At 40.5% G+C, this 22142-nt stretch overlaps 1 protein-coding gene across 2 annotated transcripts; it reads right to left on the bottom strand.

The window, feature by feature from the left end:
• Positions 1 to 1256: 1256 nt before the first annotated feature.
• On the bottom strand, positions 1257 to 21628 carry CDC16 (cell division cycle 16). Of its 2 annotated transcripts, XM_072994571.2 has the most exons (19): positions 21433 to 21541; positions 20122 to 20222; positions 18878 to 18932; positions 17849 to 17946; positions 15044 to 15082; positions 13758 to 13898; positions 13219 to 13378; positions 11248 to 11342; positions 10247 to 10380; positions 9814 to 9893; positions 9280 to 9329; positions 8396 to 8469; positions 7858 to 7983; positions 5714 to 5866; positions 4650 to 4713; positions 4328 to 4389; positions 3787 to 3922; positions 3239 to 3329; positions 1257 to 2034 (listed from the first exon to the last, which is right to left on the bottom strand). In XM_072994571.2, the coding sequence occupies exons 6-19, from the start codon at positions 13854 to 13856 to the stop codon at positions 1769 to 1771; spliced, it is 1590 nt and encodes a 529-aa protein (XP_072850672.2). In that variant the 5' UTR covers positions 13857 to 13898; positions 15044 to 15082; positions 17849 to 17946; positions 18878 to 18932; positions 20122 to 20222; positions 21433 to 21541; the 3' UTR covers positions 1257 to 1768. The 2 variants fall into 2 exon arrangements, with proteins under 2 accessions (XP_072850672.2, XP_020639710.3); XM_020784051.3 differs by lacking the exon at positions 20122 to 20222 and having other exon boundaries at positions 21433 to 21628.
• Between the last annotated feature and the right edge of the window lie 514 nt (positions 21629 to 22142).

Below are 22142 nucleotides of genomic sequence, written 5' to 3'. Positions count from 1 at the left end.
GTGTGAGGCACCCGCTGTGCGAGGCACCACTGTACTACAATATTAATGGGAATGATGAAACTGCTTGTTTAATTTCAAAATATTGCTGAACTGTTATACTCCAGCCCCCTGAGTCGTATGTGATTTGTCAAGTGATTTGGGCTGTACTCCTTGCAAAACCAAGAGAATCCTGTTCTGGTCAAAATTTTGCTTTCTTCCTTTTATCACGGTGTGTTCCTAAGGCCAGATCAGCATGGTTACTGAGAAATAAAAACCTCTTCCTGACAGTACAGCTTACATCTACGGAGTTTGCTCAAGTGGGCTTCCAGCACGCTTAGTATTATTCCAGAAGAATAATATCATGGGCGCAATGGAGCCAAAGAGAACCCTTCTTATATGCCTTCTCTGGAGGATAAACATGTCGCTTTCTGGAGTCAAGGTGCAACGCTTTGTCCCCTGTGACTGCCCAGGTCTTGCTCCCCAGTGGGAAGCCTATTTTTCTCTCCTTTGCATCACTGACGCGATTGACCACTTCAGTTGCTCCTCACCTCACTTCACCTCGCCTCCTTCCTTTATGACACTGAAGCCCTAAGCACCCGGTTGTATGAAAGGGAAGCAGGCAGAAGGCCCGGAAAGTGATGCTGTGAGCTAGCGCTTGCCAATTCTTTGCTGTGCCCACTCCTCACCAGAACTGGATCGAATCTCAGTGTGCGACTGGGCAGGGCTGTCAGTTCTGCCTACTCCATGTGGCAGTTCATGGAGGGGAGGCAAGAGAGCTGGCTGCTGGTGAGTTCTGGGTGAGAGAGGGGAGGTGAAGACATTTCCACTCCATCTCTCCCTCCCTCCCTTACGAGCTGTGCTCCTTCCATGGCCTTGGAGGGTACTTGTGGCAGCAACAGTGGTGATGGCAGCTGTTCTCAGCTGGCTGAGAAGTAGACAAATGCCGGCGGGAGCAGTAGCAGCGGCGGCGAAGGCATTCTTGCTCTGGGGCTGGTGTCTGCACCAGGGAATTCCCCAGCTTGCAGTGGCTAATCATGATGGAGCTTGTCCTCAGAGGGAGAGGGCGGGGGCAGGGTGGGAAAAGTCCTAGGGTCCAGACCGGGACAGATAAAAAGGTAAGGTGGGGCGGATGTGGCCATAGTTTGGAGACCCCTGCTGTAATGGATTAATTCTTATTTAACCAGTGAGAATAAATGGGAATGGCCACAACTACAACTCAGGGGAAAAGTATAAAGCAATAGCAATAAACTGAAATAAATGACAAGGGAGGCAGCACATTTACTACCACACTTTAAAAAATTTGGCAACAATTCAATGGAACACTGAATTCATGTGCGAACAATTATTTTTTACAATATTATGGAAGGGCACAAAGTAAAGAACACTTTAATTCTGAGTAAATGAATAAAATATATAGAATCAAAATCTTAAGTTTTGCAGGAGGACATGATGACACATATTTAACATGGAAATATAGAAAATTAGAAAGCCAAAACAGCAATTCATGAACTCCTTGGGCACAGAAACAAATGTATTGTAAACCAAGTACTTTTAAACATTCACAGTCCTTTAAGAGCAGTCACGGGATGCAGCGAACAGTTAAAAATGCATATGATTATTCTGCAGAATAAAACTGGCATAAAGAAATGTATGTCACCATCTCGGACAGTTCTCAGATGTCAACACTAATATTATGTATTAATATAAAATGACAGATTCCTAAAGGCATGAGGTGACAAAACTGCTTGCACATTTTGCTCAATTATGAATCTGCCCCAGGATTTTAAAGTCATGTACTGTGATCCGACATTGATGTTTCTAACATCATATCACTTTCATTCATTTCAATTTCAAAAGTTTCATCCAGTGGAGGAGGTGGTTCTGTAGGTTTTCTCTGATGTGGTGCTTCCAGTGCCATGATACTGCTTTCTTCTAGAGTTTGCCTTTCTATATCAAATTCTAATACGTCCCATGCAGGTGAAATAATGTTCTTTAATGTCTTCATAGTATGCACATCAAAATCATAGCATCTTAGTTTATCTTTGATTGCAGTTCCTATAAAAGATGTCCCAGATTCAGTTTCTAACATATCAATGTAATTACTTTTATTGTTAAAGAATTATTCTTTAAGATGGTATTTATTATCCACAGTGCATTAGCAAACCATGAGCCTGCTGCCACAAATTAACATTTTTGTAGATTTTGCCATTGTGCTGAGCAATTCACAGCCATCACCGAGCCTCACTCTATTCACTTCCAGCTCACTGAAACTGCCAATCATTGACCCTCCCCTCCAAATTGGGATTTTTCCCCTTCGAATTTAAATTATCACAGAAACAGGGAGAATGTTACTCCTTCCACCATTGCAATTCTTTCACTCTTACTTTTACCCTCCACAGGTGATCCTCATCTTGCTCCCTTTCTCCTGCTAACTAGGCTTACTGTTTCTTTGAAATTTCAAGAGGAAGCAGGAGTGATGATGTCCTCTGAGGAGGGACGGCGGAGCATCTTGTAGAAAATGCTCTTGTAGCTGGTCTCAGAGGATCTTACCATTCTTGCTTTTTGAGTGTGGCTGTGAATGCTGCTCTTATTTCTATTGCTGCTATATTATGTGCCTCAAGAATAAGAACTTGTAGAGAGAGAAAAATGAGATATAGAAAACAATGAGGCACATGAACCTAATGTGAAAAATAAGGAGAGAAATGAGGCATATGAATATTTCTTTCTTTCTTTCTTTCTTTCTTTCTTTCTTTCTTTCTTTCTTTCTTTCTTTCTTTCTTTCTTTCTTTCTTTCTTTATTGTTTTATTGTTTTATTGTTTTATTGGACTTATATACCGCCCCATAGCGCTACAAGCACTCTCCGGGCGGTTTACAATTTTTAATTATAATTTTGTTTAAATAAACAAAATGAAATGGAAACACAAAGGATATTATTTTGATCAAAGCACCAATATGATGTGTTTGAGAGAAAGCAAAATGCTGTGGGCCCCTTGATTCCCCAACAGATGCAGCACTCAGGGCCAAAAGGTTCATATGTCCTATTGTAACAGTAAGTCTTTAACCAACTCAGCATTCATGTTTGCAATCTATGTCAGGAAACCCCATCTTTAGCTGACATTTACTTTATAACTTTCTCAACTTTAGCATCAGTACTTGTATAACAGTAATTCATTAAGGCAAAATAGCTGTATAAAATGTATATTCATTTGAATGTAATTGAACAACTTGTAGCAGAAAGTATAATAAATAGCAACTTACCAATGTAGGCTTCTGAATCACCAATGTACATTTCTATGCAATGTCCAAGCATAGTAACTGAAAATGTATCATCTCTTCTAAGACCAAGGGCCTGATTTAAAAAAAATGAACAAATTATAGAATGAAAAGAGGGGAAAACAAGGTGTACATACTAATAAACAATCTCCATTATGTGGAGTGTCTGTCCTTATGCAATCAAAACAGCACAACCAAAGGACAAAAGGGATCTACACACTTAAAGAAATCTTGGTATTTGCAAAAGTTCAAATGGGATTAGGAAAGCCCCTATATTTCTATAAAAACAGTCGAGTGAAGAGGAAACATTTTGGTGGCATGGAATACCAGCTCATCATTGTTGGGATGTGGGTTGGTCTGGACAAGTAAGGTAGAATGGAAAACTAGTGGTGGAAGAACAATCTGGAGGTCTCAGAATCCCACCTACAGTGTTAGCACTCCATACCACAATAATCTGTCTCACATCTAAAACCTCTAATTTAATTAATCTCAATCCAATGAATTTTTGCTAAAGTGAAATAGTATATACATACTGTATGAAAATAATCAATTGCACTTTCAAAGTTTCCCATCAGGCTGTGGATATATCCAATGGCAGAATAAGTAGAAGCATTTTGAGGTATCAGCACTAGAGCTTGGCGATGATACTCCAGAGCTTCTTCATATTTCCTATTGAGATAAATACAAATTAATATTACAGATATACTATTAACAAGGTTTCAACATACTATCTAAAACGCTTAATCTTTATTAATATATTCTATAAACTCTTGGAAATATGAACAGAACTATGTTAACAGTGTTTAACAAAAAGCCTGAAGAAGCGGGTTTCGTTAGCAAATACTGGCTGAAATTCTATTGCACTAAGTGGCAAGTTACAGGCATACCTCGGTTTACAAAATTAATGCATCCTCCAGTACGTTATGTAATGGAGAAATTTTGTAATCCCCACAAATTCAATGAGACTACTCTATCACAACTTACTATGCTAAACAGAACTCCAGCCACTATATGTAAGGTTAAATGTTTAAAACAACAATTATTGGTCAAAATAATATCTTTCCTTCCACTTACTTCAGCTTTCTGCATACATGTCCCAAATTATTCAATAGAGGTTCCCACTTATCAACTGTCACCTGTAAAATGAGCAGCATCATATCTCAGGACAACGTTTTAATGCTTCTTAAGAGGAAAATCCAAATCAAAAGTAAATCAATTATTATCATCTTGCATTACAGAATCACATGCTATTTTAAGTACTGGGAGAACAGACAGTTTCTAGGCACTCTACCTGTGACATTTCTGCATTTTGTCTTACAAACACTATTGACAATGGTAGGGCTTTAACCCTCTAATGTTGGAAAGCATTGTTTTAAATTGTATAATTAAAAAATACCTCATTTCCAATGGCTTTGATCTTTTCTAGTGCATCAAGAAACCACTTTTCTGCAGTTTTCCAGCTGCAACAAAGAAAATCAATACAACAAAGTACACTTACTGATTCCTGTTTAACTGATCCATATCTCCAATTTTTTCTCAGTCCTTTGTTGTGTGGAGGATGCCCTTCATGTGCAGCTTGAGAAGGGCCTGTCATAATTTTTTCCCAAAAAAGGAGGCACGCAGACATTTGGACTTTTCTAAAATGACTTGATATATTAGCTAGGGATGAGATTTTTGTGCTTTCCCACGCCAAAATCCTCAGAGTGGGAAAGCACAAAGAAGGAGAAGAAGAAACAGCAGCTTTTCCCATGTCTATTTTATTCTGTTCCACAGGTTTCAGATTTGAAGAAGAGGGAGGGAGTCCTGCTGATTGCTGCCCGTATAGCAAGACTGACTGGAAGTTGCTGCAAGGCTGCATGAGTAAGCTAGTTCTGTGAGAGGCTCCCTGTATAGATATGAGTGGGTAGCAAGACTATATTTCACATGCAATCTTGTAGCAAGTCCCAGATGAGCAACAGGACTCCCTCCATCTTCTTCAAATCTGGAACAGAATGGAATGGCAACAGAGAAAGCTGCTTCTGCTTCTTGCTGGTTATTTGCGCTCTTCCAGACGTTTCCTGGGGGAATTCCAGGTGGAAAAGGGAGTCCTTGAAATATAAAAATCCTATCCTTAATCTTGATGTTCCAGTAAGAATTTCCAAGAGATGCAAAAAGACAAATAAGCATTGAACATTTTTTAAAAATGCCAATGTATCAGATTTTTTTTAAAAAGTATATTTGTTGAACTACAACTATTAAACACTGGTAAACAGTGCAACTACCAATACACAATATAAAAGCAGGCAGGATATTCTGTATGACAAAATGACAGCAGTGTACACAATTGCAGCACTATTAGGCCAGTGAGTGCAGAACATTTTCCAAATTTTAAAAGAGCATTAGAAAATAAGAAAGGACATTATAAATAGATTAGCCTCCATCTACAAAAATAATTCAAAAGAAATAAACAAACAAACTTACTCTCCATTTTGAAATGCTACCACCCCAACTTCATGCATAACAAAAGGGTCTTCAGGTGCAATACTTAGAGCCTGGCTGAAAAAGCGCTCAGCCAATTTTGAGTTGTTGGTCAAGCCATATTCCAGCCCAATATATAACATTGGCAAATGACAGCTGCAGAAAAGCAAACAAAGAAAACCCCAATAATATTTAAAATACAAGCAGCAGAACTGTGCTTCACTTATAGGAAAGGACATAGTAATGGAGTTCCCCTGTTCTGATAAGACCATTGGCTGAAATATTGTTCATAGCGTAAACCAAATTATAACTTTCATTTCATTTCTCCCTGATAAAGTGTCCCTGCCAAAAGAAGTTGGAGGAGGGGCACACACATTTCCCCAAGAATCGCAGCAGGGATGCTTTGTTTACCAGGAAGGAATGGACCAAAAGTTACAATTTGGTTTATGCTACAAACAGGATTTCAGCCATTGTCACATTGTGTTACATAAACATAAGCTGATTTATAATGATGTGGCAATACTGATGTGTGGGGTACCATCTGTGAGCAGACAGTACAGTGGTGCCTCGCATAACGTTTTTAATTGGTTCCAAAAAAAAAACCTTATGCGAAAAAAACTTTATGCGAAACACCATTTCCCATAGAGATGCATTGGAAACCGGTTAATCCGTTCCAATAGGCACCGATTGCCGTCCTTAAGCGAAAAAACCCATAGGAAACATCGTTAAACGATACAATGTATCCTCCATTGGAAGGTATTGTAGCTGACTCAATACGTTTCAATGGCTTTGCGAAGTCAATTTTTGCAAAATTAAGTGTGTCATAAAAGGGTCAAAAATGGTTTTAAATGCTTGGATTAGCTTCTGCACCCTCTAAAACGGATGCAAAAGTTAATTTGGCTTTGATCTGACTTTTTGTTAATTAATGGTGAATTTTTTTCCCCCAACTTTTGACAGCTGTCAAAATCTGACAGCTCCATTAATTCCTAGGGGGGAAGAAAAAATTCACAAAAAATTAATGAAGACTCAGCAACTGTTCTAAATTCTTGGGTTCGTTAGAGGACCCCCTAAGTTGTGTGCAAACCTGATTTGGCTTTGATCTGAACTTTCGTTAATTTTTTGTAAATTGTTTTCTCCCCCATAGGAAAGCATGGAGCTGTCAGATTTTGACAGGTCCATTGGTTCCTATGGGCCAAAAAACAAAAATTCACAAAAAATTAACGAAACATCAGATCAAAGCCAAATCAGGTTTGCACATGACTTAAGGGGTCCTCTAACGAATCCAAGCATTTAGAACCGTTTTGGACCCTTCTAAGACACTTTTTAAATTGAAAACAAAAACATCGTTAAGTGAAGCAGGGGACCTAAAACAAAAAACGTTAAGCGAAGCATGGTCCCAAAAACGCTATGCGAAAATCGCCCATAGGGAAAAACGTTATACGAAGCACAATCTGCCTCTGAAAAAATAAACGTTAAGCGAAAAAAACATTAAACGAAGCAAACGTTAAGCGAGGCACCACTGTATACATATACCTGTGATTAAAAAGTACAAGTCAAATACCCAATGCACATATTAGAGTACATGTTCAATTTTAATTACATTTCATCAGTCTCCCATTTGCAGTCTCAATATTCTCTCATGAATATGGTCTTGTTGAACAGCATTCAAACATCCTTCCAACCTGATTCTGACATAGCCACCTGGTTCAGCCAGATGTCACATTTGCAAGTAGGCACTCCTAGAGAGACCCCGAAAGCTACCATCAGGAATCAAGCTTTCTTGGTGGTGACCACAATGCTATGGAATGTGTCATCCACAGAGATGTGCCAAGCTCCCTCCCTCCTGACCTTCAGGAAACAGGTAAAAACCGTACCATTTGAAGAGGTCTTTAGAAATATCTAACCCCTTTTGACATCCTTGGGAGCCCATGAAATGAACTGATTACTGATTTTGATTTGCCATTCAGGTTTCCTTTATTTTGGGGACATCCTGGGTTTTAATGTTTATTGGTTCTCTTTATTTATGTCCTTCTGGGTGGCAGTGCTTAGTTGTGTTTTAACTGTTGTGAGCCACACAGAGTAGTGCTTAGGTTCTTGATGGGTGCGATATAAATGTAATGAATAAATAAATAAATATACATAAATACCCTTTCATCAGCTGGGCTGCTGTGAAGTAAGCAGCCATTGCCTGGTCATGCTCACTTTCAACTGCAAATGAATGTCCATATGCTATCCACGCTGGCCCATAAGTTCTCTCAAGCGTAGTTGCTTTGCTGAAACATTTCCAAAAACAGATTCATAAAATAATGCCCAGCAAAACCTGTAATGTTAAAGGTAATGAGTATTTAAAAGGGCAAAGGTCTGACCAGTATCTTACTGAGTATAAAGTCCCACCGGTATAGTAAGCCAGGACTGTGTCACTTATGTAAGAATTGCCATGGCATAAACAGTGATCCCCATGGAGAAAGCCCACCTTCCATTTGCAGAACTATACATGCACAGGCAGCGCGACTGCACTTTTCTAGCTTATAGGACTTTTCACATCAGAAGCTTAACAGGACACTGGACCTTGTCCTCAAAATACTATAGTAGCCTAATCCTGACTTACTTCATCAAGCCTGACTGCAGGAATTTTTAAAAGCAAGACTGTGATCTTGACGATTAAACAATCAAACTAAAACTTACCTAAGGTACCTTCTTGCATGCTCATTTTTATGACCAACCATGAGATAGTAGCATCCGACAGCAAACCACGACACCTAATCACCAAATGAAAGTTTTATGTATACTGTTAGGCATATGGTAGATTACTAATATGACAGGTTATATAAATTAACAATCTGTGAGCCAAAATCATAGTATATAATCTCACAAGCATATATGCAGGCTAGAATTTCATAGAATTCATACTATGTATTGACACTGTTGTCCAGAGCCTGAAAAACTGTTCAAGGCATGTTCAAATGCACCACAAGAGATATGGAGACACAGCTTTTCAATAAATACAAGTCTAAAAACTTGCTAGGCTTGCATAATTACTTGTATCCTTTGATCTTGATCATATTAAATTAATTGCATATTCAATTCCATACATATCTGTTCAGAAGTAAACAGAAGTCTCTAATTTTCATACCACCTTCTAGTTAAATACACTGCTCTTCAAATAACTTAAAAACTGAATGGTATTTGAAGAACAGAGTGGGTAAAGGTTAAGTGCCTTTAAATGATTCTTATTTCTAATACTGGTCAAAACTGAGTTTCCCTGCTCAACACTAAAGAGAGCTTTCTCCCCATCTCACCAAGACGGCTGTCCTTATCTTCCTTGCTAGAAAGCATATGAGAAAAACAAAAACCAGCTGATCAGAAGGGTTGCACAGAAAAGCATATGAAGGACCACACAAGCCACAGATGAAGGCTGCATGGAAGGCAAACTCAGGTCTAGTCTTTACACACATGTGCAATGATCAACAAGGCTAATCTTGAATTAAAATCATGAGTTCTACTATATGTCCCGAATGTAGTTGATAACATTCATACCATATTTAATCAAACAAAGAAGTACAACTTACAGGATTATTTGGGTATAAATCCACCAGTTTATGTGAAAGGTAGAAAAGTTCTGAGAAGCAAAAAGGGAGACAAAATTCATACATCTAAATAATGTCTGTGTAAAGTATAGCATTAGGACAGAGTAATCAGGTTTTTGTGTTGTTTTGAATTTGTTTTTATACTTCAGTTTGACTTAAACAGGGTTACGCTTGTACTGCAGCACCAGGGTGATGAAATTACTTCTCCTTCCCTCCTGCTATAGGGTCTAGTAAAACCAGAAAATATTTTCCAAAGGAGTTACTAAACCTCTGAAACAGCTTTTTCTCCCCAGAATAGGAAAGGGAAACTGTGTTCCTTCCAATTCTGCTGGATCCTGATTTTACGTCAGTGAAAATCCAGCACTGGATACCCGGATATTTCCTTGTAGTTGCTTTTATTTTAACTTTACTGTTTTGTAGCTGCTTCTTCTTCTTTTTTTTGCAGAAAAATAGAATTCAAATTTAATACTGTTTTATCACCCCATTTTTAAACAGATGCATTAAACCATTTCTCACCGTTTGCTTTATTTAGCTCCACCAGTGTCCCAATATGTACAGGTAAACAACTGGCATGGAATGGATCCTTTTCCATTACTCTAAAAATAAGACAAAAAAAAGATGTTGCATTTTTATTCAGTCATTTCCATCAAAAATTGAGGTCATTCTTGTTTAAAGCACGGCACAATTACTTGTTGCTTTTGTATCCTTCCCATCCTCCAGAGGGAACTGGGCCCATGGGGGCAGCCCACAGCTTGTGGATTCTACTTTACTCATGCAGGGGTGATGGAAGCCGTCTCAGCAGTGGACCTCACCCCACCACTGGCAGAGCTCCCAGACCCCATAAAGGGACGGGCAGATGGACTTTAACCCTAACCTCCTCTAGCTCTCTACATGTTGATCATTCCTGTCAGAATGACTGCAAATTACAGGGGCTGATTTCTGTACTTACACAGAAGTAAGCTTGTAGCACATTTTGAAATCACAGTTATAGTAATGTCTTTCTGCTAACGACACAACTACATCCAGATTGTCTTGAAGTCCATCTACAGATTCAGGGATCAGGGTTTCACTGGGTTTATTGTACTGAAAGACAAAATAAATTTTAATAAAGAATCAAGAAAGAATTCACATTTACAGTAGGAGTGTTGCCAGAGCTCAGTGCTAGACTCTTTGCTTAATGGAACTCCACCCTCTCTAATGGGGTGGACTGCAATGCCCATCTAGCCAAAATGCTGAGAGTTAAGGCACGCTAGGAGCTGCAATCCAGAAACATCTTGCGAGCCACATTTTGCTCACCTCTGCTCTAATGCACTAACTGTTGAGAATCCAGAAATTTTAATTACAACATGCCTGAAGTCATACATACACATGTATTTTGTTAACTAGAAAAATGGTAACTCTTATCTCTGCTACAATTGTTCGTGCAACTGTTACAACGGTTTTAACTACAACTGTTGCAACCAAGATTCCCACTAAGCAGTATGCCTGCTTGTGACACTGCTCCCCTCCGCGCAGGACTCCTCCTCGCACCCACAGCAATCAGTTTCAGCCCCTTTGGTTCCGGTTGTGATGGAACTCCACCCAGCGGGTGGAGTTTCATGTGCCCAGGGGCCACGTGGTGCACACAAGGGGCAGAGCCCCACCCAGTGGGGCTGAAAATTAAGAGGGAAGGTTGGCTACAACCGTTTCAACTATAATTGTTCTTATAGTATTAATTAACATAGAAAAAGTTTTGGAAAAGTGAGTTGATGCACTAAATTCTAGTTAGTTCTGAAGAATGAATTCTAACAGCAATGACTGATGCTAACCTGAGGTTTTGTTTTTTAAACCAAATAATAAATTATAAAAAGTAAAATATGACCTTTTCTTAACAAGTTTCCGCAACAGGATCTTACAGGAGCTCCTCTGTAACAGGAGCTTACATTTGAAGTACTTATCATGGCTTATTACCTTTTTTAGTTTGTTCTCAAAGAGAAAATGTAATAATACTTGTTCTTCTTCTGTACACTGTTTTCCAAGAGGTAGAGATTCAAGTAGTTCTTTTTCTGAAGACATCCATAACAAAAGCAAATTCCAGTAGATAAAGTGCAAACAAAAATGAATATATACATGTTACATATATATATCACTATGATTTCAAATAAAAATTTTGTGATAGAGAAATGGAACATATTTTTCCTTTCTACTTATTCATTCATAAAACATGTAAAAAATGATAGGTCAGAATCCTGCTGATGTTCACATATAGCTTGCACAAACTGCGAAGAGCCTGGGTGTATCTCAATCAGGCGCATGATGAGGCATGCAAAGGAGATGTGCCCTGGCACCTTATCAGTTAGATGCAATTAGTCACAGCAAATTATATAGACCTTAATAAGAAGAGCCCTGCTGGATCAGGCCAAGGGCCCATCTAGTCCAGCTTCCTGTATCTTACAGTGGCCACACCAGATGCCTCTGGGTGCACATGAGACAACAAGATATCTGTCTCCTGATACCCTTCCCCTGCATCTTGCATTTTGAGGTACCTTCCTTCTAAGCCTGGAGATTATACATCCCCATCATGGCTTGTAACCTGCAATGGACTTTTCGTCCAGAAATCAGTTCAATGCCCTTTTAAAGGCATCTAGGCCAGAAACCATCACCTCTATCCACTTTAACCACCCCCTGCATAATTTTATATATCTCAATCATGTCCCCCCTCAGGCGCCTTTTCTCTAGACTAAAGAGCCCCAAAACGCTGTAGACCTTCCTCATAAGGTAGGTGGCCCCAGGCCAGTCATTATTTTAGTTGCTCTCTTCTGCACCTTTTCCAGTTCCACTGTGTCTTTTCTGAGGTGTGGTGACCAGAACTGTACGCAATACTCCAGTGTTTTGTACAATGGCATTATAATGTTGGCTGTTTTATTTTCAGTCCCCAATCAACCTTACCTGAACACCCACAGATTGCTGGTCGTAATAGTAATTATATACTGCTGGGTAACCTACAAATAATTTCATATTATGTAACTCATTTCCACACCAGTGCCTCCCAGCCCTTTAGAAGTTTGGCTTCCCTTCGAAATTCTGCCTAATTTCTGCCACTCACACCAGAAGTGAGCATTCAGAGATTCATTTGCAGTTGTGGTCAGCTTACAGCAGCTGGATGTGGGGATCTATGAGCTCACATATTGGTCAAACACTGGCATTAGAAAAGATACAGAACAGCATGTTGGTGACACTTTGTGTTTAAAATCACAGACACGGAATTTCAACAGTTTCTTTTGGGAACCAGGTAGCAGCAATTCAACCTACTCTAGAAATCTAATTTGAATCAGGTATCAATACCTTCAAGCTAGCAGAATCCTTATCAACATGGCAGGGCTGCTGGTTTTATTCCAACTGTAACACTGACCTAAAATTCATTTTTATGGGGCCAAAGAGACCCATATATCAGCCAGTCATTTATAGCAGAGAAAGTAAAGGGTGCAGCACTCATGGACAAAACTGAGGTGAAGACAGTCTAACTTCCTGCTTCTGTTGTCTCCATAGTCTGCAGTGATCATCGGATTCTGCCTTTTTTTCTAAGCATATCCCACTTAGAAACTTACACCACAGTCCACAGGACTAAAAAGAATGCTTTGATACAGCTCCCATCTCCAATCTGAGTTTTGCTGCTTGGTTTGATACTAAAGTGTAATAACTCGATGGTGTGTGGGGTAGGGGAGGGCTGTAAAGTTTCCTGTTAGTTTGAGGTAATCAAAAAAGCAAATATCAATGGCCTCTTTAAAGATACTGTATGCTTTCACATAATACTAGCAGCATTTCCCTTCTTTCAAAGCTAATATCTATAATCAAGCAATTTCCATTAACATTTTAAAAAAATCCAACCACATTTGTGATCTGTAAAAAATCTCTAAGGAAGAAATAAGCTGTTCTCCCAACCTTCTTCAGCTGTTAGCATGTGATGTGATGTTAAAAGGTCAAATGCTTCAAAGCAGTAAACGTCTAGTTTCAAGGCCTCTTTGTAGCTGAACGTTGCTAAGGTCCTATTGTCCAGAGCATCATAGATCTTCCCCCGTAAAAGGCAAATGGAGCTCTTGATCTGATAGGAAAAGATGGCTGCATATCAGAGACTAAAACAGCATTTGCACTTTGATTTTGAGCACCCGAGAAGTATTAAAATGGATGTAATTATCTTCTAGTAGACCCAATGTATTAGAAGTCATATCATGCATTATAATATTAATTCTTAAGTATCTATGATACGCCCACACTGGTGATATTTATGGAACAAAATGTGGACACAAATACCTTTTTAAAATATCCTTTCTCCACAAGTTGTGGGGATTTCTGTAAATATTAAATACTTCATTTTTACTTAGCAAAGATTGCACAGCTTATTGTAGCAGATTGTCACAAACTGATGTAGCCAAAACCACTAATAACCATGTTAAACATGTTGCTTGGTTTTTTCCACTTACTGAAGACTGAGAAATCTCCCAGTCACCAGAAGAATCTTTCAAGCCACTTTCATCCTTCAAATATTTTTCAAAGAGCCTTTTGTTGATTGGTTCTTCCATATCTAGAATATCAAGAGCCTGCTGATATTCTTTTGCAGCATACTACAAGGAGAAACTCAAAGTTAGTAATGTTACACCCTAAAATTATATGAAGTATTTATGATTTGCATTTATATTCCATCTTTTCTCCAGTGGGCTAAAGTCATGTACTTGGCTCTCCTCTCTCCACTTTATCAAAGCAGCAATACAAAGAAAATAAAGCTTTGTGCTTGATCATCCACAAGAGAAAGTTCAGTGTCTTAATACATGAACGACAACACCTTAGATAATTATATATGTATATCTATCTCACGTCTGGAACATCCCTGTCAAATGTAAATTTAGTCTTCTTAACCTCATAACTAACAACTTAATCTAATTCTCTATTCATCATATGCTCACTTCTCTTATCCTAGTTACTTCACGTTTGTTCCCCACCTCATTTCTATATTTTCTGTTCTTTCTTTTTATTGTTGTTGTTATGAGCTAAGTTCATGATAAAGCTTTCCTCCAACACCACATTTTGAAGGAATTCACGTTTCTCCTGTCAGCTTTCTTAATTCTCCAGCTTCCATATTCATACACAGTAATTGGGAATACTACAGTATAGATTATCTTGATCTTCGACATATTCTTACTCTTAAGTATCTTTTTCTGGTTCCTTCATAACTACCCTTTTATTTTACATTCTTCTGATTTCTTGGCTGCAGTCTCCATGTGGACTGATGACTAAACTGAGGTACAGAAAACCTTTAGTAGTTTTCATTGTCAGCATTAAAGTTATCTAATTCTTCTGTGGTCACTACTTTTTGTCTTCCTACCTTTTAACTGTCATCTTGCTTTTTCACTTTTCCTTTCATCTGCCTCAATATTTATTTCAAGTCACTCCTATTTTCTAAAATAAAGACAGCCCCCTGTATCTGTGCTTTTGCTCCTCATGTTTTATTCCTTTCTCCTTATTGTATACTGTTTATAGATGAATTTCAGGACAGGAACAATGCCTTTATATGTATTTAATAATATTCACTGTCTTGAGCCTTGGCATAAAATAATGTAACTCAAGTCGCCATTTGCATTACAGTTTATTTTAGACTAAGAGCTACAAATGTGTACATTTTGCATTTCATATATTTTCCTGATGCTACTGGCAGTTTAGAAAACTGTTTTTCTCTCATGTGTATATACATGCATACACACACAATACTTACATGACATCTGGCTGCAAGATATCGACATGCTTCAAATAACTAAGAAAGAAACATGAGTTATCTGAATTATGTTGCACTTTCAGAAGATACAATGTTTAAAGAAATGATGCTTGGCATATTTTGATGCTTGGCATAATTTTGTGCATTCAAGGTCATTTCTCCGATTCATTCCTCCGTTTTATTTCAAAAAATTTCCAGCGTGTGTTCTAAATATCCGCAAATCAATTTGTTTTCACTTGTCTTTGTCATTCAGCTTATATCAATGGCTTATCTCTCTCCTTTTTTAAAATTTGAAACTATAGAAACTATATGCAAAAAAAGAAGAAAGTCCAAAGGAAAACACCAAAAAGCAGTACCTTTAATGTAGATCAGGGGTCTCAAACTCAATTTAGCTGGGGGCCACTGGAGGCAGAGTCTGGGTGAGGCTGGGCCGCATCAGATTTTCTGCCAAGCGGAGCAAGAGCCCGAGGAAACCCCCCAGGAGTTTCCTTAGCCCGGCTGGGGCTCCAAGGAGGAGGGGTGCGCGAGCCCTCATCGCCGGCCACGACCCCCTCCAGCTCCTTCTTCACTACTACCACCACCACCAGCAGCAGGATGAAGAAGCGGAGAAGGGAGGGAGCGCCGGCGACCACCTAGCCGGGGGTGGGGAGCATGACATAAAAATGTTTTTAAAACCCTCACAGAATCGCCTTGCCAAAGGAGAAAAGCCCCCATCGGTACTTGCAAAATTAAACAGAACGCCCCCCCTACAGGTGTGCGTGCATGGGTACGCACACAAACACACACACACACAGAGGTCCAGCAACCTTCCTCTGAGGGCCCCCCTCAGAAAAAGCTGCACTCAGCAGCAGCAGCTACCCCCCACCACGACAGGGGAGCAAACTTTGCGAGGCGAGCCCAGGCAGCCTCCAGAGCTGAGGTGGCTGAAGAGGAGGAGGAGGAGGAGGAAGCACCACTGGGTGCTGAGGCGGCTGCTGGCCAGGTTGGTGCTGGGGGTGCCAAGAGAGAAAGAGAGCCAGAGAGCCGCTTCCCTGGAAGAGGCGGCGGCAGCAGCCACCACTGTTGGTGGCTTGGAGGCGCTCTTCGAGGACAGGCTAGGAGCGAGCTCTGCTCTCAGGCATTGTTTGGTGGCAGCTCGGGTGCTGGGGGAAAAGGGCTGGCAGTGCGCCTCACTCACCGGCTCTCCCCCAAGACAGCGTTTTTTGCACCCTCCATCTGGAACTGCAGCCTGCCAGCCGGCAGTTCTGCAGTTCTGGATGGAGAGTGCAAGAGGTGCTGTCTTGGGGGAGAGCTGGCGAGTGAGGCGAGGCGAGGCTTTTTTTGACTCTTGACAGCAGAGGACGCGTGGGCGCTTTGGGGGGGCAGGCAAGGCGGGGGCCACAAACTATCATCTGACGGGCTGCAAATGGTCCCTGGGCCGCATGTTTGAGACCCCTGATGCAGATTGTCTTACTCAGGCTGAAATCCTGCTCAGTGTTATAAATCATGCTAGTATAGACTGAATCAGTGGGGGCTTAGTGAGTCAACTCCTCCATAAGTTCCACTGATTCAAATGGGCCTACTCTAGCATGACTTACTACTCAAAGCAACAGGATTTGAGCCATTATTTTGTCTTCCTCTCCAATGCTTCTGAATTCTACTTTGTTCGATACGCCTAAATCCAACTTTGGTCCTAGGGTATCAGGCAGCTGTTCTGGCCTGCCATGCCTTTACTCAGTCTAGAGTAGTGTGCCAGCTGCATCCCGTTCTACAGAAGGTGGCTCTGCCTGCTACTGGGAAACTTGTCTTTCGCTTATTCCCATTGCTTCCACTCTGACAAACACAATTTCAACCATTCTTAATGCTCCTATTCCTAATTATCCCCATCTCATGCTTTTACCACTCTCTTCTCCTATCCCACTGCATAAATTATTATGGCTATATACAATATGTTTAATCAAAAGCGAAACTGTTGAAAGGTGCAAACAAGAATTTGTTGCTTCTTTTTCATGGGAGGTGGAAAACAAGATTGCACAAGGCTAGGCTTAAAAGCAAGGATGTTCCAACTCTTGTAGAACTCCTCTCAGCAATGAGCAGGGTTTAAGCAAGGATGAGGGAAGCTCCAGCTTACAGTCCTTGACAGCTTTCCCTCTGTTTCACATAGCCGTCGCCTCCACCTCCTCAGTCTGAATGCTGATCAAGGAGGGAGGAACTTCTTTGCCACCTCAACCGGGGCCCACAATCCCAGCATGAGAGGTTAGAAGGCACTGACTTTTTCTGCCCACTGCCGTCCCAACGCAGAATGGGGATGCCATACCTACAACCTGCGCCATCAAAAGGGATCCATTAAAGCAAAATGATTTTTTGGAGGGCAATGCAGATGCCGAGGACCCAACGAAGAATGGGACCACAGCAAGGGTGCAAGGAGGTCCAGTTCTTCAACTCCACCCTCTTCCCCCACTGCCCCAACACACATCAGACATTGGATTCAGATTAACCTGTGCATCTGTTCTTTATGCTGGAACAAAACATCCACTGAGCTGAATGGGAGGCTTTCTGTGGACCTGATCAACATAGACTGCAATAGGGGACCTGCATGCATGCGTGCGTGAATTAATTAATGTATATAGTGGTATCAGTATAAACAAAGTGGTGTACTGGTGTGTGTACGTGTAACTGTGTGTGTGTACACACAAAAGTGGCTACCACCAACAAACAATCCCCTAGGGAGTAAAACACCTCCACCTTGGCAAATGGTTCTACGATTCTCATGTAAAGCAGAAAGATGAAATTTTTAAGCAAGCAGTCTTGTCTGCAGTCTCTTACCTTATCTAGCTTTCTTGACCTAAGGGCATGTGCTGCTCTGTGGTACTGAGCAGTGAGGTAAAGACACTGAGCCAGCCAGTAGATGTCCTGTGGATCTTCTAGAAATCATCATACAGTTATTATTAAGTAAATACAGACTATTGAATTTAAACTATACCATATCCATGAGGTTCATCTTACTTGCTTGAAACGTATACTGTATAACAGACAGTGTGTGTACATAGGATGAATATTCAATTTTAACCAGATGTTTTCATGAAAAAGAAACTTGCCTTTGAAACAAGATATATCATACTAAGTATTTGAAATGCATAAGCAAGATGTGCTTTCAAAGGCAAGTTTCTGGTTTTGGGAGTGTACCACTGAATTTCAATGGCATTTGGAAGCCTCTAAACAAGCATGTACCCCTGTGGAACATGCTTTAGAACAACCGTCTCTAATCTTCCAAGTATGAAGGACAGGTCAAAACATTCCAAGGAAATATTGAAAAATGAGCATTGCATAGGAATGAGAGGTTTGTTAAGAAGAGACTGCATAATAATAGTTTTTAGAAAGCTGAACAATTACAATTAAATACAGTGGTGCCTCACATAGCGATCGCTCCGTTTAGCGACGAAATCGCTTTGCGACTATGTTTTTGCGATCGCAAAAGCAATCGCTTTGGGATGGTCCCTATGGGCTATTTTTGCTTTGAGATGATCGCAGGGAAGTGATCATCACAAAGCCTCCATTTTCGGCCAGCTGATCAGCGGTTTCAAAATGGCCGCCGGGTAAACAAAATGGCCACCCGCTGTTTTCAGGCATGGATTCCACGCTTTAAAGGCACCGAAAATGGCGGCGCTATGGAGGATTTTCGCTTAAAGGTGAGTTTTAAGCCCATAGGAACACATTAATTGCATTTTAATGCGTTTCTATGGACTTTTTTATTTTGCTTAGCGATGTTATCACTTAGCAGCGATTTTTTCAGAACGAATTAACATCGCTAAGCGAGGCACCACTTGTACAATTAAAGTTAAATACATAACTTACCATGAGATAGTGATGCTACTTTATCTGCCCAAAACAGAGCACTTTGATACTGTTGCTGTTTTAGAAGTGAAAAGAGACAAGGGGAAAACATGTTTTACAATAGGAATAGAAGAAATAGGTATGCATTTATTATGTTTATATTTCATACTTCATCCAAATAGCTCCAAACACCTACAAACACTTCTCAATTTAATTCTCACAACAATGAAGTGTGGTAGGCTAGACTGGGGTGACGAACTAGCCAAAGGTGACATACTGAGCTTCATGGCTGAGTGGGGATGTCACTTTAATTATTGCTGGACAGAGAGCCAGGGGTTGGGAGTTCGATTTCCCATTGAATCCCTCCTTGGCAAGGGCTAAACTTGATTACCCATAGAGTCCCCTCCAGCTTTGAAGTCCTAAGATTATGATTATTACATCACACTGCCCAAATACTTTTATTATCTTGTAGGTTTCTAGGCTTGTAATAATGCTGACTTTCCTTATATAGTTATGGGCAAATCTGAACTCTAGTATGAAGGTAGAATGCTTCTAAGAGAAACATATTGGATTTCTCTGAGATACTTTGATGTGATCATTCAGACAAAAGATATAATAGCACACTACCTACTTTCCCAAGCTACCCCCATATTTTCACTTAAAGTTGCTTTTTGTCTAAAATCTTACACTTATTGTCAGTGATATAAAATTACATCAAACTGAAAGCTACATATTTTGAGGAATGAATATTTAACAAATCTGTCTAGAATCCTATTACATATGTAATGTAAATTTCAGCAGAAAATTGTCACCAGTTTAAAAACTGGGGGATGTGTGTATTTCACTTTGTTGCTAACAAAGTTACATTATTTTATTTTTATTTCAAATATTTCTTTACTCCACTTTTCTCCTAAAAAAGGTCCCATGGTGGCTTACATCATTTAAAGACAATATTTAAAGCTAAAAACAGTAAGTCTACAAATACTAAAAAGTCTCAAATGCCACACTAAAAGACAGTAAACAAAGGAACACCAAAAACACATTCAAAGCACATGATGGCTATGTGACAAGAAAAATATGTGCCAGGTTCTAAAATGGTGGCAATTAACTGCTGAAAGTTATGTCAGTGGGCATAAGTAAAATGATTCTGATCATCATTTTGTTCCTAAGGAAAATTACATTAAAGAACTGGAGCACATCTGTAGAGGAGCCTTCAGTACACAACTCTGACAGAAACAGATCCAAGGAGAGGTAAAGCTTCTTACATTAGATTTACATCTTCCAATGTAAACAAGTCAGAATTGTCTGTTCATTTTTGCTTTCCATGAGACAAATTGATAATGATTGCCATTTTACAGTTCTGGAGCTGAAACAAAGAGACAGTAGCCTGTATTCTATTGCTAGCCCCAAGCATTAGTAGACACAGTGAGTCAGTTTCTGATCAGTAAGTTTAAACTCATGCAAATCCCATACAGGCTGTGGCTACATGATCAAATACCATAGGATTTGTTATAGGACAGGCTCATTCAAAGTATTTTTTCCTGATTGCATGTCACAAAGGCTGATTCAAATTAGTTGTTGCTCCCAATATAGCTTTGGGGGTTTCTACTTTTTTTTAAGATAGAACAATTGGAACAGATTTTTTTTTTCCTGTGTAATCAGCTGCTTCATTCTTGTAAAAATGGGGACATGTCTGTTGGTGGTGTTTTGTCAATGTAAGCAGTTGTGACATGATGTTCAGAGCTGCAGGAACACTCACCCCTACATTCACTTCCCCCCAATCATCCTCCCATTTATATATGTGTGTGCGTGCATGCATGTGTGTGCATGCAAAGTATGTGTGTGTGTGCACACACATACATATATGAGATTAGCACTAGATCACCTTAACACTAGTATTAATACAGCATCCTAGTTTAGCATTAGATCATTTCTGTTCCCGTAGCAAGTGGCTTTTTTTAGATGTTAAGAACAACTTTGGAGCGCTGCCACCTTTTCTGGTACACTGTTCAACCCTTTCAAAACCAAGCAGCTTGACAGCAAACCATAAAGGGACCTGCAGAGGTGGGACCAGAGGGAGGGAGGAAAGAAAGAAAGATGGGAAGCTGTGAGCTGCCACATGAATTGCATGGCACCCAGTGCGCAAACACTGAAACTGCCAAATCAATCCGCAGCCCCTCTGTGTGATCACTGACTGCGAATCCACTACAACACAGGCTGCAAATCAAATCGCCAGTGTAGACACAGACCCAGTTAGCAGGGCAGGTCTCCTTGGGGCGAGCAATAGCTTACTGGCCAGGGAGGGACTCGTGCAAAGCATGTCCTCTACTCCTCTGAGCCTTAATGTGGTGTGTGTGTGTGTGTGTGTGTGTGTGTGTGTGTGTGTGTGTGTGTGTGTGTGTGTGTGTGTGTGTGTGTGTGTGTGTGTGTGTGTGTGTGTGTGTGTGTGTGTGTGTGTGTGTGTGTGTGTGTGTGTGTGTGTGTGTGTGTTTTGGGGGTGTTCCACGGAGTCGACCCCCTACCCATCCCGGTGGTGTGCTAGAGGGGGACCGTGTCCCATCTGGTCGATGCCTCACCTGGTCTATGTACTGCCGCACGCGCTTCCTCAGGCGTTCCAAATTCATGCCCCCCGCCCGCAGAGCCCACCGGAGAAGGCGCTTGGCGAAACTCCTGCTCCGGAACACGCGCTCGCGCCCGCTGCTCGGGTCAGCCAACCTCACGGGCACGCGGCGGAGGGCTCCCGAGACCCAGCCCCGCAAGGTCTTAACTCTTCTCAACAGTTGCTCCGCAGCCGGCTATGGAATCCTCAACAATTACACGCCTCTTCCTCGCCATCGCCCTGGTGTAACGTTCATAATTGTCCCCTTCCCCGGAAACACGGACCCTGCGCGTGTCGTTCCGAGAATGCCGGAGGCAGAGAAAGAGGAAGAAGAGTAAGGGAAACAAACATACAGTACTGACATTTCTGTCTGGACAGTCAGTGGCTTTACGATAAAAGGGGAACTGGGTGTTTTTTTCTCCCTAGTTTTTTGGTTTTTTTTAAAATCCAGGATATTTTGAAGGGAAAGCGAGACACACAGAGAGAAATCGCCTTGCTCCTGTGGATTCCAAGCTACTGCAATTTCTAGTGCTCTCTGTGTTCAATCTGGATTTTTCCGTCTTTTCCAAAAAGGAAAAAGAAAGTGTACGACTAATTTACATAATAGTTAATTAACGGAAGCTTTTATTTTGTAGTTTAGCCTGAACAGCTCCTGCAGATGTTCAGAGCGTATTGAAATCATAATAA

This window comes from Pogona vitticeps, chromosome 3, assembly GCF_051106095.1.
Source record: "Pogona vitticeps strain Pit_001003342236 chromosome 3, PviZW2.1, whole genome shotgun sequence".
In the NCBI taxonomy this organism is placed as follows: Eukaryota; Metazoa; Chordata; class Lepidosauria; order Squamata; family Agamidae; genus Pogona; species Pogona vitticeps.
The sequence above is the reverse complement of the archived record's forward strand: the minus strand, read 5'-3'. Positions and strand labels throughout refer to the sequence as shown.

Excerpts from the sequence above, each read along its gene's own strand:
- CDC16 (XM_020784051.3), bottom strand. The coding sequence starts at position 21,480 with ATGAATTTGGAACGCCTGAGGAAGCGCGTGCGGCAGTACATAGACCAG. Across the intron at positions 18,933-21,432 it reads TGCGGCAGTACATAGACCAG|CAACAGTATCAAAGTGCTCT; the intron begins GTGAGGCATCGA and ends CTTCTAAAACAG. Across the intron at positions 8,470-9,279 it reads ATTTATACCCAAATAATCCT|GTGTCGTGGTTTGCTGTCGG; the intron begins GTAAGTTGTACT and ends TTTGGTGATTAG.